The sequence below is a fragment of the Canis lupus genome, chromosome 22, assembly GCF_011100685.1.
Source record: "Canis lupus familiaris isolate Mischka breed German Shepherd chromosome 22, alternate assembly UU_Cfam_GSD_1.0, whole genome shotgun sequence".
Lineage (NCBI taxonomy): Eukaryota > Metazoa > Chordata > Mammalia > Carnivora > Canidae > Canis > Canis lupus.
This window is the reverse complement of record NC_049243.1, coordinates 9,331,322-9,349,801: the sequence shown is the minus strand read 5'-3', so window position 1 is coordinate 9,349,801 and position 18,480 is coordinate 9,331,322. Positions and strand designations below refer to the sequence as shown.

The window sequence follows — 18,480 nt, the reverse complement described above, 5'->3', positions numbered from 1 at the left end:
CTCTGCCTGTCTCTGCCTCTCTGCCTGTGTGTGTCTCTCATGAATAAAAAAAAAAAATCTTAACCCTCTCCCCCAAAAAACTGAAAACAGAAATAGAAGGAAAACTTCCAAATTCATTCTATGAGGCCAACATTACCTTGATTCCAAAACCAAAGAACCCATTCTGATAAGGACACTTACGGGCCAATATCCCTGATGAACATGATGCAAAAATTCTCAGCCAGATACTAGCAAATTAGATCCAACAGTATACTAAGAGGATTATTCACCACACTCAAGTGGGATTTATTCTTGGGCTGCAGAGGTAGTTCAACATCTGCAAATCAATTAACATGATATACTACATTAATAAAAGAAAGGATAAGAACCATATGATTCTCTTAAAAGATGCAGAAAAAAAGCATTTGCCAAAATACAGAATCCATTCTTGATAAAAACCCTCAACAAAGTAGGCTTAGATGAAACATACCTCAACATCATAAAAGCCAAGAATGAAAGACCCATAGCTAGTATTATCCCCAATAGGGAAAAACTGAGAGGACCGGAATAAGACAGGGATGTCCATTCTCACCACTGTTGTTTAACATAGTACTATAAATCCTAGCAATCAGACAACAGAAAGAAATAAATAGCATCCAAATTGGCAAGGAAGAAATCAAATTCTCACTATTTGCAGATGTTATACTCTATATAGAAAACCCAAAGGACTCCACCAAAAGATTGCTAGAACTGATATAGGAATTCAGCAAAGTCATCAACATGCAGAAATTCGTTGCATTTGTATACACCAACAACGAAGCAGCAGAAAAAGAAATCAAGGGATTATCAAAAGATGAATGGATAAAGATGTGGTCTATGTATACGATGGAATATTCCTCAGCCATTAGAAACGACAAATACCTACCATTTGCTTCGATGTGGATGGAACTGGAGGGTATTATGCTGAGTGAAATAAGTCAATCGGAGAAGGACAAACATTATATGGTCTCATTCATTTGGGGAATATAAAAAGTAGTGAGAGGGAATAAAGGGGAAAGGAGAAAAACTAGGTGGGAAATATCAGAAAGGGAGACAGAACATGAAAGACTCCTAACTCTGGGAAACGAACTAGGGGTGGTGGAAGGGGAGGTGGGCAGGGGGTGGGGGTGACTGGGTGATGGGCACTGAGGTGGGCACTTGACGGGATGAGCACTGGGTGTTATTCTATGTGCTGACAAATTGAACACCAATAAAAAATAAATAAATAAAAAAAGAAATCATGGAATTGATCCCATTTACAATTGCACCAAAATCCATAGGGATACCTAGGAATAAACCTAACCAAGATGTAAAAGATCTATACTCTGGAAACTATGGAACATTTATGAAAGAAATTGAAGAGGACACAAAGAAACGGAAAAACATTCCATGCTCCTGAATTGGAAGAACATTGTTAAAATGTCTATACTACCCAAAGCCATCTACATATTTAATGCAACCCCTATTCTGTACCGTTGATCTATGTCTCCTTTTGTGCCAGTACACAAAGATAAATTCAAAATGGATGAAAGACTTAAATGTAAGACAGAAACCCATCAAAATCCTAGAGGAGAACACAGGCAGCAATCTCTCTGACCTCGGCTGCTGCAACTTCTCACTAGACATGTCTCTGGAGGCAAGGAAAACAAAAGCATAAATGAAATCATGGGACATCATCAAGATAAAAAAGCTTCTGCACAGCAAAGGAAACAATCAACAAAACTAAAAGGCAGCCTACAGAATGAGAGAGGATATTTGCAAATGACATTATCTGATAAAAGGTTAGTACCCAAAATCTATAAAGAACTTACCAAACTCAACACCCTGAAAAACAAATTATCCAGTTAAAAAATGGGCAGAAGATAGGAATAGACGTTTTTGCAAAGAAGACATTCAGATGGCTAACAGACACATGAAAAGATGCTTAACATCACTCATCATCAGGGAAATACAAATCAAAACCATGATGAGATACCACCTCACACTTGTCAGGATGGCTAAAATTAACAACACAAGAAACAACAGGTGTTGGAAAGGATGCGGAGAGAGGGGAACCCTCTTACATTGTTGTTTGGCACGCAAACTGGTGCAGCCACAGTGGGAAACAGTATGGAAGTTCCTCAAAGAGTTAAAAATAGAAGTACCCTTTGATCCAGCAATTGCACTACTAGGTATCTACCCAAAGGATACAAAAATACAGACTGGAAAGGGTACATGCATGCCAATGTTTATAGCAGCATTATCAACAATAGTCAAACTTGGAAGAGGCCAAATGTCCACTGACTGATGAATGGATAACAAAGATGTGGCAAATATATACAATGGAATATTATTACTCAGCCATCAAAAAGAATGAAATCTTGCCACTTGCAATGATGTGGACAGAGCTACAGTGTATGATGCTAAGCAAAATAAGTCAGTCGGAGAAAGGTAAATACCATATGATTTCATTCATATATGGAATTTAAGAAACAAAACAAAGAAAAATGGAGGCAAAAAACCAGACTCTTAAATATTTAGAGCAAAATGGTGGTTACCAGAGGGGTTGTAGGTGATGGGGATTAAGAGTACACTTAATGTGATGAGCACTGAATAATGTATAAAATTGTTAAATTACTATATATACGTTACATATATATACACACTACATTATATATTTGAAACTAACATACCACTAAGTTAATTACATGGCAATTAAAAATAAATACAATGAAAAGAGAAAAATAAAAATGAATAAACAGTTGACCCTTGAACAACACTCGTTTGAACTGCACAAGTTCACTTATATAAATTCTTTTTATAGTATAGTATTATAAATGTATTTTCTCTTCCTTTTGATTTTCTTAATAACCTTTCTTCTAGCTTAATTTATTATAAGAATGCAGTATACAACTCAAAATATGTGTTAATCACTATTTATGATATTGGCATGGCTTTTGGTCAACAGTAGGCTATTAGTAATTAAATTTTAAGATAGTCAAAAGTTGTGTATTTTTGACTGCCAAGAGTTGGGGGGGTTGGCACCCCTAATTTCCATGTTGTTCAAGGGTCGATTTTGTATAGAAAGCAATGAAAAGAAATCATTTAAAACTCTTTACAAGGGAGACTTTAGAATGAATGTTTCTCAGTTGTCCTGGCTCTGTATTCAGCTAATCCCACATCTAATCATACATATTTTCATTAGCCAACTTCTGGGTTTGTGTGGCTTTTAGCCCAAATCTGGACCTGAAATAGTGACCCTTCAAATTTCAGGTTGTGCTATTCTTAACTTTACAGCTATCACCCTGAAGGTTTGTTTCTCATCCTGCTCTCAGGTACATTAGAGGTGAAAAGTACTTTTCTTTCTGAACCACAAAAGCCAAAAACCATATTAGCTTAGGCCAGCTAAGTTGTTTATGGCAACTATTTTGGTGGAAATTTTAAAAAATTCCTACAAAATTCTACTCTCCAAAAACAAAACAAAATTCTACTCCCCAAATTATGTTTTCACCCTAAGTAAGCTACAATCTATACTTGCTAATATTTTTAGTAGGAATGCCTAGGCTTCACCTCTATTGGTTTTCTCTTATCTGCTTTACTGCAGTCATGTGTTTGGGCTGGGGCACCAACTTGCTTTCATCTTCAGGCATTTGCCTGGAGCTGTCTTGAATCTGGTATTCTTTTTGCACCACCCAAAAGATATGAAAATATTCATTTCGAGAAGGCTAGACATTCATAAGCTTTCCTTCAAATTTCTCTTCTTCTCAGCTGACCAGTAGTAAGTTTTGCTTATACATTGGTACTATTCCTATCCAGTGCCTAAGGTCAGAATTTTTAGCTTAAGACTTACTTATCAGCTCAGTAATTCCCAAGGGAATCACTTCATTATATGTTTTGATATACTTTCTGCCGAGGAATATTTAATCATAAGTATTCCCTTAAGAATAGAGAATTTGGGTAGGGGGGAGATAGGCTGAATATTAGAAGAGCTATTGAAATAAGATGCTGGAGTTGTGAAAAACTGTAAAAGGACTTTGAAAAATCAAAAACTTCTCTCAGTGTTGTTTCAGTACTCTACAGGAGGTTCCAAAATTCTAGGTAGGAATAGTACCAAGAGGGTATTTAATATACATTTGCTAAATAACTACATTATTACTTAAAAGATTTTCAATTATAGGGATCCCTGGGTGGCGCAAAGGTTTAGCGCCTGCCTTTGGACCAGGGCGCGATCCTGGAGACCCGGGATCGAATCCCACGTCAGGCTCCCGGCATGAAGCCTGCTTCTCCCTCTGCCTATGTCTCTGCCTCTCTCTCTCTCTCTCTGTGTGACTATCATAAATAAAAAAAAATAAAAAAAAATAAAAAAAAGATTTTCAACTATAAATGAGAACAAATATACCATGTATCATTCTAAATAGCCCATTAAAGAAAATTAACATCTCTGAACTTGAGATGCATCTTATCCTTATTGGCATATGATAACTTAATTGGTACTATTTTTTATATTTCTTCATAGCAACAAAATAGTGATTTCTCTTTCAATTGATGGGTTCTTAGATTAGATGAAATAGTTCTTAGATTAGATGAAATAAATTATACATAATCAAAGATTAAATAAAAATCCTGTAATCTTAAAAGTACAAAATGATATAAAAATTAAATCTGATTTGGAAGAATTAGGGATTATCTATAATCTATGATGATGAAGGAATACATTGTAAGAACTACAGAAGTCCACTTTCATTAATTAGTAAGAAACTAAAAAGCCTGCTTTATTTGTTTATTTATTTATTTTTTAAAATATTTTTTTACCTCTTCATGAGAGACACAGAGAGAGAGGCAGACACACAGGTAGAGGGAGGATCCAATCCCGGATCCTGGGATCTTCTCCCTGAGCCAAAGGCAGACGCTCAAATGCTGAGCCACCCAGGCATCCCTAAAAAGCCTGCTTTAAAGTAGAAAATATTAATTTGTCTTCATCTCAATTTGATAAATTTCACTAAAAAAGGTAACTTTTCCCTGAACAAACATTTAACCGTAACCCCATGGTACCACTCTTCCAATGGCTGAAAAATGGAGTTCTATAGAAGCATTAGGTTAGAAAAAAAATATGAGTCTTCAGAGTCCATGTAAAAGAGGGAAATGGAAAAATGACCTATAGCTCTCACTTTCAAGTCTAACAGGGACATAGTTCCCATTCTAAGGGTTGTGGAGTAGACAGATTAGAAGAAAGGCTCAGTTTTCTTTGCAATAGATACTGAAGTCACAGTAAACCTCAAAGTACACAGTTGACTTAAGAAATCACCTGCTCATAACATGGATTCATAAGCCCTAGTAGGCCTTGTAATACATGGCCTAAGGGAAGGTTTGAGGGTAAGCCTTAGGGCCTCTTTTAGATCAAAGAATCGATCTTAAGTGGCTAAAAAATAATTTAGCCCAAGGTGAGTTTGGCAACAAAAATATTGGTCACTTTTTGTAAAGTCAGTAATTTATAGCTGCACAAAGATATGTTTTTAAAATATTCTGGTTCATTTTTGTCATAATTTTTATTACTTTTACCTTTTTCTCATTTTAATTTTTAATTCAGCTTAAGCTCATTATTACTATTCTGGACAGTTTATAATATAGAATATCCCACAATACAGGGTTGAAGCACAACACACTAAGTATCCAAAAATTTGTGGATTTCTTAGGTAAATTATGGTAAACTACAAAAAGTATCACCTCATTTTTGGTGAAAAAAGATACATTTCTATATGCATAGAAGAGCAAATTTGAAAAGATATACAGCAAAGATATATGCCAACACAAATTGAACACCAATAAAAAATAAATTAAAAAAAAAAAGATATATGCCAACAGTGGTTACTGGGAATGGTTATAAATGTTTTCTGTTCTTTTGTGTATATATTCTGTTTACAGTTTCTTTTTAAAATTTTTTTAAATTTATTTTTTTAAAGGTTTTATTTATTTATTCATGAGACACACACACAGAGAGGCAGAGACATAGGCAGAGGGAGAAGCAGGCTCCCAGCAGGAAACATGATGTGGGACTTGATCCCAGGACCCCAGGATCACACCCTGGGCTGAAGGCAGAAGCTCAACCACTGAGCCACCCAGATGCCCCAGTTTTTAGTTTCTTAGGGAGTAAAAATCAAAGAAATCTTGAGAGGCATTATAAAATTATCCTGTTGCTGGATATTTAGGCTACATCAACTTTTGCTATTACAAACAGAGAACAAGCAATAATAATTGGCTGACAATGAATTTAAAATTTAAAGGTGACATCTGATTTCAAGATGGCCTCCTCTTTCTTTTAAAAATGACACTAAAACAAGAAAAAGAAATGTAAATACAAAATAAAAACAGGTGATGCACAGAGCCCCAAACACAATATATAAAGGCAGAAAGCCTATGGAAGAAGGGTAAATGACTCAGCAGTGGGGAGGAAGGTGAGACGTTACTCCTTGTAGTTGGATAGCTGACCAGAAACAAGCCTTTTTGCCCTGCTGAGTAGCAGAAAGGCTCAGGAACTGAGGCACCAGGTACTTAGAAGTTGAGGACTAAAATCAGAAAGTCCTGAAGTAGATCTCTAAGTCCCTTCCCTCTGTCTGTAGGAGGCAGAAGGTATAGTCTTTAGAGAATTAAACAAGGGAAGTTTGACTTGACACTTGGCACAAAGGAAATTAAATATGAGACATGGGAAAGAAAACAAGAGGATTAAGGAAGTTTGCTTACTAAATGGTGAGACCTTGACCTTACTCTTAAATGTAATCTCAGAGGATCCTATTCAGGAGAAAACAAACTACTCAAGTGAAAAGATCTACAATCTTTGACATTTGGAAGTTCCTAATAAGAAAGTGAATTAGAAAAGATCTACAAACCTTGACATTTGGGAGTTCCTAATAAAAAAGTGAATTAATCATCTAACTGCCCTAAAGTGAAACTTACTAGTGGGTAAGTGGCACCCAAGCACTTAAGAGTTTTTAGAACCTCACTGTTATTGTGTATATATCAAGACAGTAAAGAATTCCTTGACCTTTCTGACCAGAAATTAAGAGTGAAACAGAAAAAAATAAACTGAAAGGAAACAGAGACATTGTATGAAGGAGGAGAAAACTTCAGGGAAACTAAAATTCATATATTTGAATAAAAAAAGAACAATGCATCAATAATAACAAAAGGATGTTATAAAAATGGGACAATTCTGAAAATAAAGAATTTGTGAATATTTTTAAAAAGAACAAATTTTTAAAATTTAGTAAAAGTGTTGGGGGAAAAAAACCTAAAACCAAAGTGATGAACAATTTGAGAGAAAATAAAAGAAGACAAACAGTAAATCCAAGAGATCTAACATCTGACTAACAGAAATTCCAGGAATAACAAAGAAAACAGTGAATAAGAAATAACTGAAGAAAAGATTTCAGAACTAAAGGGCAGGAGTCTCCATATTGAAGGCAACAAACAGAACGAATGGGTTAAGCCTCTGACTCTTGATCTAAGCTCGGGATTGTGAATTCAAAATTTAAATTCTGAAAATTAAATTTTAATTAAAAATATTAGAAATAATGAATGACAAAAGTGTAAAATGTTCTAAGAGGACATGGTTTCCAACCAAGTATTCATCCCCAGTGAATTAGGAGATCAGAATAAAGCTATTTTCAGAATATGTTCATCTCATGCATCTCTTCTCAGGAAATCACTTGAAGGACTTCACTAAAATGAAGGAGTAAACTAAGAGAGATGAGATGGGACCTAAGATATAAGAGGCTCCAGCACAGAATAGGGTGGAAAGGAATTCCCTGTCAGTGTCCAGAACAACCTCTGCATTGCAGCCCTGGAGAGCAACTGCTCCAGACTAAAGCACGATAACGGAGGGCTCTATCAGAGATCGTGCCACAATGCATTAGCCCAATAGAAAATCTAGTTAATTCTATTCTACAGAACTTCTGGAAGAACAAGGAAGACTGAATCAAAGAGAAGTAAGCAAATATAAAAATGATGAAGTAATTATTAACCCTAAGAAATGAAATCACAGTATAGTCTCTCCCCTGCTATCAGAAAGAAGAACATTCCTATGAGATCTTTCATAGGCCAAATGTTGTAAAGTGAAGAGCAATTATCACTAAGTTACACGGAAAATTTTTTGAGCATTCCCAGACCCCCAAAAAAACTCTGTTATTAAAACACATCTTTCTAATGGATATACAAAATAAATTGAGAAAATAAACTGAGATAAAGCCCAGATGCTCACAGAGTTCAAAGCTGTGGTAGCTTAATGCTGAGATGCTGAGTGTAGTTCCCGGGGAAGGAGCTTCATGGGGCCACTCTCACTGCACAGAGTGCTCGAAGCCTCTATAACACTTAGCTGCAAAATAAATGCTGAACACTATTTCGCTTTTTACCTTTTTTTTTTTTTTTTGTAAAAATGAAAATCTGTTTTAGATTTCTTTTGGTTGGTGAAAACTTGTATAACGTAGGTTTTTCATAAAAGTGAAGTGGCTTAATGTGAATTTCTGAAAAGCAGGAGGATACCTGTAAGCTACTTGGCTCAGCAGTGAACACTATTCACTTACTCTTTACATGAAAGTGATAAAGATTAGTTTTGCCAAAATATACATAAATATTTTAGGAAAAGAGGATATTATGAGAGCCATAAGCTTCATCTACTAGACTAATAAGTCAGTATATATATATATATATATATACACACACACACATATATATGATCTTATAGCTAAGTTATCAGCAGCGTACAATTTGCGTATCATTTAGAAACACGAGGTAATTACCAGAAAAAAATAGCAAGAGTTTAAATTGGTTGCCTGCAGGTAATTAGGGTCAAGGAAATAGGGAAGGGGAGTAAAAAGAGGTCCAAGAAGCTGCTGGGTTTTGGTACAGGACTTTACCACTGGCGTTTAAAACCGTTTAATATAGGGACATCTGGACGGCTCAGTGGTTAAGCATCTGCCTTTGGCTCAGGTTGTGATCCTGGGGTCCTGGGATTGAGTCCTGCATCGGGCTCCCCGCAGGAAGCCTGCTTCTCCCTCTTCCTATGTCTCTGCCTCTCTCTCCGTGTCTCTCATGAATGAATAAATAAAATCGTAAAAACAAACAAAAAACTCATTTAATATATAACAAAAATTAATTTTAAAAAGGAAAGAAATTGTAAAAGCTTACATTTTAGTTTAAAATCTAAAAAATGATAGAAATATTTTAAAATCACAGTAAAGACTACAAAACTACCTCATAGTACACCAAAATTACCAATATTCAAAATAACAACAATAATACAACACAGACCAGTGGAGCTAGTGGTCAGTCTATAAGATGACAAAAGATCCACTGCAGTGGCATGTCCACTACTGCTTTCAAGTTTTGTTTTTAGGCTGGCACACCTCTGCTGTCCAGTATACTTTGGCGGCTTCTCTGAATAGGTCCTCTCACTGTATCCATTGAGAAAGGTGCCTTTTCCAAACAGAAGTGGAATATGATCATATTGGGGACCTCAGACCCACGACTCCAGAGTCATCTTTAAAAGGTCTTTGTGAAAAACGAGACACTGATACAAAACTGTTTTCTTCACGATGTTGAACAGTTTTGGATGATGTAAAACCGGGTCAAAAGTACAAAAGCAAAGGGACCTGATTACCTGTGGGGATATGGACAAGTCTGACAGCACTATCAGTTGTATTAACATGCTGTCCTCCTGCTCCTTTGGCCCGAAATGTATCTATTCGCAAATCCTTGGGGTCCACCTTCACATCTACCTAGAACGAAAGGTATGGAGTAAATTCAACAATACTTTAATACTAAATTTATTTCAAGATTTTTCAAATAAACCGTGCTGTCTTGTTCTAAGTCATAGCCATTAGACTAAGAAATAGCTTATACCAATGAAAGAACAACAAACTCCCTATTCCAATGGGTTCTATTTTTTTGACATTGACTTATGATGCTGTGAGATCACTGAGTTATGTCATCTTACAAGTTTCATTATCCATCATCCCACAAAGTCACAGCACAGGAAATATCTCTCTGTATGTGTGTTTGTGTGTGTATACATAAAGTTGATCCTCCTTATTCCCGGATTCTGTATCTGTAAATTCACCTACTTTATTTGATCCCCCAAATCAATCATTGCAGCATTTTCACAGTCACTAGCAGACATGCACAGGGCAGCACAAAATCCAAGTTGCTCTATATGTGCGCATTTCCAAGCTGATGTTGAACAAGGTGATGCTTTGCTTTCGTTTTTCAGTGTGAACAAAAATGAAAACAGGAAGGGGTAGAGCAGTATAGTACAAGAAACTCTGGCTCTCATGTTAGTTGGACGGGGTGTGAACCCCAATTCTGGCATCTGTTAGTGAAGTGGCCTCAGGTAAGTCACCCAACACTTCTGAACTTCATTGTCTTTTTGTAAAATAAAGAAAAACAGAATCTACCAGGATGGACTACATTTTGCAGTTTTTAAATTTTATTATTTATTTATTTGGATGGATTATTTTTAAGATTATTTATGTAATATACATAGATATAGGAACATATATATAGGTATATATGTATATACATGCACACATATATATCCTCTGGGGGAAATGATGGTTCAATATTTGCTAAATCCGTGTTTTCTGAGACTTTACAGAACATAAGCACCATGAACAATGAGAATCTACTGTGTGTGTATGTGTGTGTGTGTGTGTGTGCGCGTGTGCATGCATGCACGCACTGATCTACGGACTGAATGGAGGCGTCCAAAAAGATATGTTCATGTTCTAACCACTAGAACCTCATTTGGAAAAAGATCTTTTCATGTTCTAACCACTAGAACTTCATTTGGAAAAAGAGCTTTTGCAGCTGTAATTGAGTTAAGGTGAGATCATCCTGGGGGTGCCTGGGTGGCTCAGTCAGTTAAGCGTCTACCTTCACCTTGGGTCATGATCTGGGGTCCTGGGATTGAGCTCCCTGCTTGGTGGGAAGCCTGCTTCTCCCTATACCTTTGCTTGCTATTCCTCCTGCTTGTGCTCACTCTCTTTCTGTTACATAAATAAGTAAATACAATATTAAAAAAAAAGAAAAAAAGATGAGATCATCCTGGATTACTCAGTGAGGCACTAAATCCAATGAGAAGTGTCCTCAGACAGCTGGAGGAGAAAGAAGAGGAGAGGAACACATGCATTCAGAGTCATACAGCTTCAAGCCAAAGAACACCTGGAAACTAGGAGAGATAGGGGAATATTCTCTCCCCGAAGCTTTGTGGGGAGCACAGCTCTGGCAATTCCTTGAGTGGACTCCTGACCTCTAGAACTGTGAGAGAATAAATTCTTATTGTTTTAAAACCCTATGCTTGTGGTAACTTGTTACCCACACACAAAAAAATAGTTACAAAATACACTGTTTTTCAGGGGAGAATTAACATCTTATTTCACATTTACCATTCACTTGTATGAATGACAGCAAGTGTGACTCTTTATAAAGCACAGTAATAACAGTTTTTGAATCTAATATACAACCTGGTTATTCTTTTGTTTCCTCTAAATGAGTACTATACTGTGAAGAAAAAGATTATGCAGCTTTTGTTAAAATATGCCAGTGTTGGCTACCTCAAAATTTCAATAAACACTAAAGGGATGAAGAATAACTTCCCATTTTTTGCAGTTACAGTATATGAAATAGTTATATAGCAAATATATGCATATTCTATGTCATATTCTCCCCCAAATGTTATAGAAATTACCTAATGACTATTGGGAAATCCTGAACAAAGAACCAGTGACTTAATAATATACAGAGAACTTTAAATGTCAAGAGAATAAGACTTTGCTCTTTTATGAAAATGAAACTACTACATGAGTTTAATTTTCAAGAATATAAAGAAAATAAGGGGATGAGTGAGAATGGTGGAAGTATAAAGAAGGAAGCAAGACAACTCTATGGTTTTGATTTCCCAACAACGTAAATGCTTAATACACCAAAAATGAAATTAGGTAAAAGAGGAAAGAAAAATCAAATCCTAATATTCAATAGGAAAAGGAACATATGAATCAAAATATTTACCATAATGCTATCATAACCACATAGAAAAACACGATTTCAGATGGTCTTTGAACATTGTGCTCTGACTACGCCTTTCTTGGTGAACCATATTCTAAGGACAGAAATCTTAAACATTACTCAGTAGTTTATTATTTTATTTATTTTATTATTTTATTAATTTATTTTTTAAAATATTTTATTTATTTATTTATTCATGAGAGACACAGAGAGGCAGAGACATAGGCAGAGGGAGAAGCAGGCTCCCTATGGGGAGCCTGATGCGGGACTCGATTCCAGGATCACCTGGGCCAAAGGCAGATGCTCAACCTATGAGCCCCCAGGTGTCCCTACTAAGTAATTTAAAAACAATTTTATATATGCTATATAATAAGGAAAAAAAGTAAATATATTAATGTGATTAAGAAATAAAATTTCTACTCTAAGTGGGCAGAGATATAAATAAAAAATACAAGATAGGGAGGGGAGAAAAACTCCCTGTAATTTTTTTTTTAAAGATTTTATTTATTTATTCATGAGAGACACAGAGAGAGAGGCACAGACACAGGCAGAGGGAGAAGCAGGCTCCATGCAAGGAGCCCGACGTGGGATGCGATCCTGGGTGTCCAGGATCACACCCTGGGCTGAAGGCAGTGCTAAACCGCTGAGCCACCTGGGCTGCCCTCCCTGTAATGTTAAATTTGAGTTGATAGTAACAATAATTTCAAAAGTGATTTAAAATCATATGTATCTCCTAGCTCTGTCCACTGAAGAATCTAAATATAAGCACACTTTAGTAATAATGAGCACACCTAGAACCTAGATCTTGATTTCTGGGTACATTTCTCACTCAAAGAAATGTGATCTGACCTCAAGTCTGAGGCCGAAAGGCAAAAGGTGGGTTAGGATATCTAATTATACCAGAAAGCAAGGATATGCTCATAAACTGATGGGGTCATTTCAAAAGGGACTACCCTATAAAGGCTACTACTGGCCAAATCAGGGACAAATTTGAACATCAAAAACAAGTGATTATAACTCACATAATTTAAAAAAATGTATCTATGAGGTCAATAGATGAACAATATTGAGTTTATGATGAGGTAAAATAAAAGAAAAAGCAAGCAAGAAGGAAGGAGGTGAGAAGGTAATAGGGAGGAAAGTTCTGGACAGAAAAAAATGCCAGTTAATAAATGTAGAAGAAATGACAGAAAAATCGCCTTCTTTCACGCCAAACAAAATAACTGATTCAGGCAAAAATGATCTAACTAATGGATATTAAGATCATGATGAAAAGTTGTTAGAAATAGGCTATGTGTACCTAGACATTACTCAATAACCGTCAAGAGAAAAATACACTTCTACAATGGAGATAGTTTTGTGGTCACCACATGGAAACTAATCTTCACCAGAAGTCAATCTGATATTATATGCCTTCTAATAAGATGCAACAGGAATATAGTTATACCTATAAGGTATTCTTGCTCAGAATGTATGACCTGAATGCAATGGGATAAAGGAACAAGTTAAAGAGTACCAAGAGGAAATAAATTCAGAATGTGGGACACTCTACAAGACAAAGGCTCCAGATTCTTCAAAATACTAGTGTCATTAAAAAAAAAAAAAAAAAAAAAAAAAGGGCGGGGGACACCTGGGTGGCTCAGTGGGATGAATGTCTGCCTTTGGCTCAGGGCACGGTCCCAGAGTCCTGGGATTGAGTCCCACATCCGGCTCCCCTCGAGGAGCCTGCTGCTCCCTCTGCCTGGGTCTCTGCCTCTCCCTCTGTGTCTCTCACGAATAAATACAATCTTTAAAAATAAATAAATAAATATATTTTTTTAAAAAAGGCTGCAGGGTGCCTGGGTGGCTTAGTCAGCTGAGCGCCCAACACTGGATTTCAGCTCAGGTCATGACCTCAGGGTCATGGGATCAAGCCCTGCATGGGGCTTCATGCTCATGCAGAGTGTGGCTATCCCTCTTCCTCTGCTCCTCCCCACAGGCACACCTGTGCTCTCTCTCTCAAATAAATAGATAAATAAAATCTTAAAAAGAAAAAAAGAAGTTGGGAGACTGTTCTAGACTTAAAGATAAATAACAATGAATAAAAATGTGTGAAACTTGATGGGATCCCGATTTAAAAAACAAAAGCTATAAAATAACTACACGGAACTCCTAAAACCCTTGGAATTTCCTATGATAAGAGAGATAAAGGTATTTTGTTATTCATAACAAACCCCTTTTTGAGTTTATGTTAATAAGAGGTGATTTTTGGAAAGTCCCTAGATAACTACACAAGGGGGGCTGATTGCCAGGGGAACCAACCATGGGATGAGAGGATTGAAAGTTTTAGCTCCATCCCCCTCCCCACGCCAACTTCCGGGGAAGGATAAAGGGCTGGATGTCAAATAAATCCTGAATGCTCAATGATTTCCTCAATCATGCCTATGTATGGAAGCCTTCATGAAAATCCCAAGACTGCAGAGTTCAAAGATCTTTCAGGCTGATGAACATGTGGAGGTGCTGGGAAGGTGGTGCACCTAGAGAGGGTATGGAAGCTCTACCTCCTGTGTATTTTGCTTGATTTATCTCTTCCATCTGGCTATTCCTGAATTGTATCTTTTGTAATAAACCATTTTTTGTAGTAACTGAGTTTTATGAGCCACTTTAGTAAATTACAGAGCTCAAGGAGGGGATGGTGGAAACCTCTCAGTTCATGGCCACTTGGTCAGAAGCACAGGTGACAACCTGGACTTCAATTGGCCTCTAAAGTGGGAAGGGAGGAAATCTTGTGGGACCAAGCTCTTAGCCTGTGGGGTCTGATGCTATTCCCTAGTAGATAGTGTCAGAAATGAATTGAATTATAAAACACCCACTTGGTGTCCACAGAGAATTGAAGAAATTGCTTGGTGGGAGAAAAAACTTGACACAGAGTGGAGAAGTATTCTGTGAGTTGACAGACTACAGGAGGTTTTCCTAGACAATTTACAGAATTATGGTTGATTTTCACAGATACGGTATTTTTTCAAGTAATGTTTCATTATTATTGATATTATACAAAGGTCTCCAATCTATTGGTCTCCAATCTAAGGGTACATAACCCTTAGTTTCTCATTTAATCCCTACAGAAGAATTATGGGGTTGGGGCACCTGGGTGGCTCACTAGGTTAAGTATCTAACTGTTGATTTCTGCTCAGGTCATGATCTCTCTCAGCATCGTGAGATCAAGCCCTGCATTGGGTTCTGTGTTGGGTGTGGGGCCCTGCTTAAGATTCTCTCTCCATCTCTCCCTCTGCCCTTCCCTCCTCCTAAAAAAAAAAAAAAAGAAAAAGAAAAAGAAAAATTATGGAGTTGGAGGTATTATATCCATTTTACTTATTTATGTTTTAAGTTTTAATTTCCAGTTAACATAGTGCAATACTAGTTTCAGTAGTAGAATTTAATCTACATCACCTATATACAACACCCAGTGCTCATCCCAACAAGTGCCTTCCTTAATGCTCATCACCCATTTAGCAACCCCCCCACCATGTCCCCTCCAGCAACCTGTTTGTTCTCTACAATTAAGAGTTTCTTTTACGGTTTGCCTCTTTCTTTTTTCTCCCCATGTTTATCTGTTTTGTTTCTTAAATTCCATTTATGAGTGAGATCAGATGGTCTTTCTCTGACTTATTTTGCTTAGCTTAATACTCTCCAGCTCCATCCATGTCATTGCAAATGGCAAGATTCCATTCTTTTTGATGGCTCAATAGTATTCCATCATGTATATACACAGCCTCTTTATCCGTTCATCAATCAATGGACAGATAATAGTATTGTTTTAGGTAGAAGAATGTTCTATTCTTAGAGGAGATGTTAAGTTGAAGATTTAGGGATAAAGTCTCACAGTGTCTGCTATATTATATAAATAATATAGTTTAAAAAAATGTATATGCACACATACATATAGGAATTCTGTAAATGTGGCAAAATGTAAACAGGTGTTGACCGTAGGTGAAGGTTATGAAAGTTTTTATTGTGGTATTCTTTCAATTTTCTGTATGTTTAAAATAAAATTTTTAAAAGTCAGGGAAAAAAATATAGGCAATACAGCTGTATTCAACTAATAAGATATAGACCCTGTATCACTGATCTCAACATATTATCTGTGGAAATCATATTTTTCTTAAAATGAAACTTAAGCAACAACATTTAAAAACCTTCGCGAATTCTGTTTTTTGAAGAGAATTGTCTTCTATTTAAATAAACAAAACAAAACATCTTAGGCATAAGGAGGACAACTTCATCTGGGGAAGAGTTAAGGATTTCCCAATAGAGACTGCAAAGTTTAACATGTAACCCCGAAAATCACAGTTTGCTAGAAGCTAAGCTTTCTCAGCACAAAACCCATTAAGTCAGAGTAAGTTTTCAATGCCTCTGGGTGAGGTTACCTCATCTGGTTGTGGGAGGACAATAACCGACATGGTTCCTGTGTGAATGCGCTGCATCCGTGCTGACAGGCCCACCTCAGGGATTCGCTGGACTCGGTGAACCCCACCTTCATACTTCAGATGCTTGTAGACATTGTCACCAGAAATTCGGGCAGCTGCATGATGCAGTCCACCTAGAAACATAGAGTCCAAAATGTTAATAAATTCTACTTTGAAAGGGATCTGGATCTTAAATGCCTTTAATCTCAGGCCTGAGTGCAAATAGAGAGACAAAAATGAGAACATAAAGTAGGTACAAAACTGTATTTTTCCAATGTCAATGTATTTAAATATAAAGGAAATATTTTTGGTTTAAAATATTAAACCAAACATTATTTATGCTTATCTCTAGGGAATACAATAACAACGTTATTTTATTTTACTTTTTATACTTTTTTCGTTTCTAAATCTTCTGTAATCACCAATTTTTACTTTTATAAAAATACTTCCAAAAAAATATATAGTAGGCCATTTTCTACATTGAACTACCCAACATAAACTTAGGCTATACGGTGCATATAAAAGAATGCTCAATAACATGACAATTTAATAGTGATGGGTAATTCTATAGGTCCTCCCAAGTTTTCAAGAATCTATGGAAATTTAGTTCTTGCTTATCTGTAGAATGTGAAGATGAGCACAAAACAATCTTAATACCTAGACTGGTCTCTCTCTCTCTTTTTTTTAAATATTTGCTATCTGATCCTTTATCATTATTATCTTTAAAGATTTTATTTATTTATTCATGAGAGACACACACACAGAGAGAGGCAGAGACACAGACAGAGGGAGAAGCAGGCTTCATGGAGGGAGCTGGATGTGGGATTTGATCCTGGGACCCCAGGATCATGCCCTAAGCCAAAGGCTGACGCTCAACCGCTGAGCCACCTGGCGTCCCTAGGCTAGTGTCTTCTTATCAAGTATGTTTTTTAAAAAACCTTTTAATTATAAAATATTATATGGACATTAAAAAAAATCACCTGAATGGTGATTTAAGTGGTTTAATGACCACAAGATCAAGAACTCTGCCAGTCACTCAAAAGTTCTCCATGTGCCCCTTCACAGTTACAATCCCTTCTCATGAGTAACTATGATCCTTTTACTCCTTTACTATAATTTTATTACCTAAACGTGCTAGTTTAGTCTCATCCATTTAAAAAAGTTTGACGTCCTTTTTTTAAAATTTATTTATTTTTTAGTAATTTCTATACCCCATGTGAGGCTTGAACTCATGACCCCAAAACCAAGAGTCACATGCACTTCCAACTGAGTCAACCAGGTGCCCTGTAAAGTTTAATGTTTCTTAAATCTCTTAATCTATACATTTTTAAAAAACATTTTATTTATTTATTATGACAAACACAGAGAGAGGTAGAGACACAGGCAGAGGGAGAAGCAGGCTTCATGCAGGAAGCCTGATGTGGGACTCGATCCCGGGATCATGCCCTAGGCCGAAGGCAGACGCTTAACTGCTGAGCCACACAGGTGTCCCTTAATCTATACATTCACCATCCATTTTTGGTTGTTGTTGCCTACAAATTCTCTTGTGAGAAACCTGGACTGTTGACTTGTAAAATTTCCCACAGTATGAATTTGCAGACTGCAAACTCTTGGTACAATTAATTCAACTTTTTCTGTCCTCTGTACCAGCTACAATCTGGCAGATGGATCCAGAGACCAGATCAGACACCAGCTTGAGCTCCTTGGCAAGACTATAGGAGGCACATAATGACTGTTTTCTTTCTTTCTTTTATTTTTTATTTTTTTTATTTATTCATGAGCACACACACACAGAGAGAGAGAGAGAGAGAGGGAGAGACACAGGCAGAGGGAGAAGCAGGCTCCATACAGGGAGCCCATGTGGGACTTGATCCCAGGTCTCCAGGGTCACGCCCTGGGCTAAAGGCGGTGCTAAACCGCTGAGCCACCCAGGCTGCCCTGTTTTCTGTCTTTTTATGGTTTTGGCAGCCTTTGATGTTTAATG

General features: G+C 36.7%; 1 protein-coding gene across 7 annotated transcripts in view; it reads right to left on the bottom strand.

Moving 5' to 3' along the window:
* MTRF1 (mitochondrial translation release factor 1) overlaps positions 1-18,480 on the bottom strand; it is a 55,457-nt gene that overhangs the window by 18,577 nt on the left and 18,400 nt on the right. For all 7 annotated transcript variants that reach the window (XR_005376293.1, XM_038569658.1, XM_038569660.1 and 4 more), the window contains 2 exons: positions 16,458-16,630; positions 9,650-9,767 (listed from right to left, as the gene is read on the bottom strand). Coding sequence is in view for 6 of the 7 variants with exons in the window: in XM_038569658.1 (XP_038425586.1) it covers positions 9,650-9,767; positions 16,458-16,630 (291 nt within the window). In the remaining variant the exon portion in view is untranslated. The remainder of the gene's footprint in view (positions 1-9,649; positions 9,768-16,457; positions 16,631-18,480) is intronic.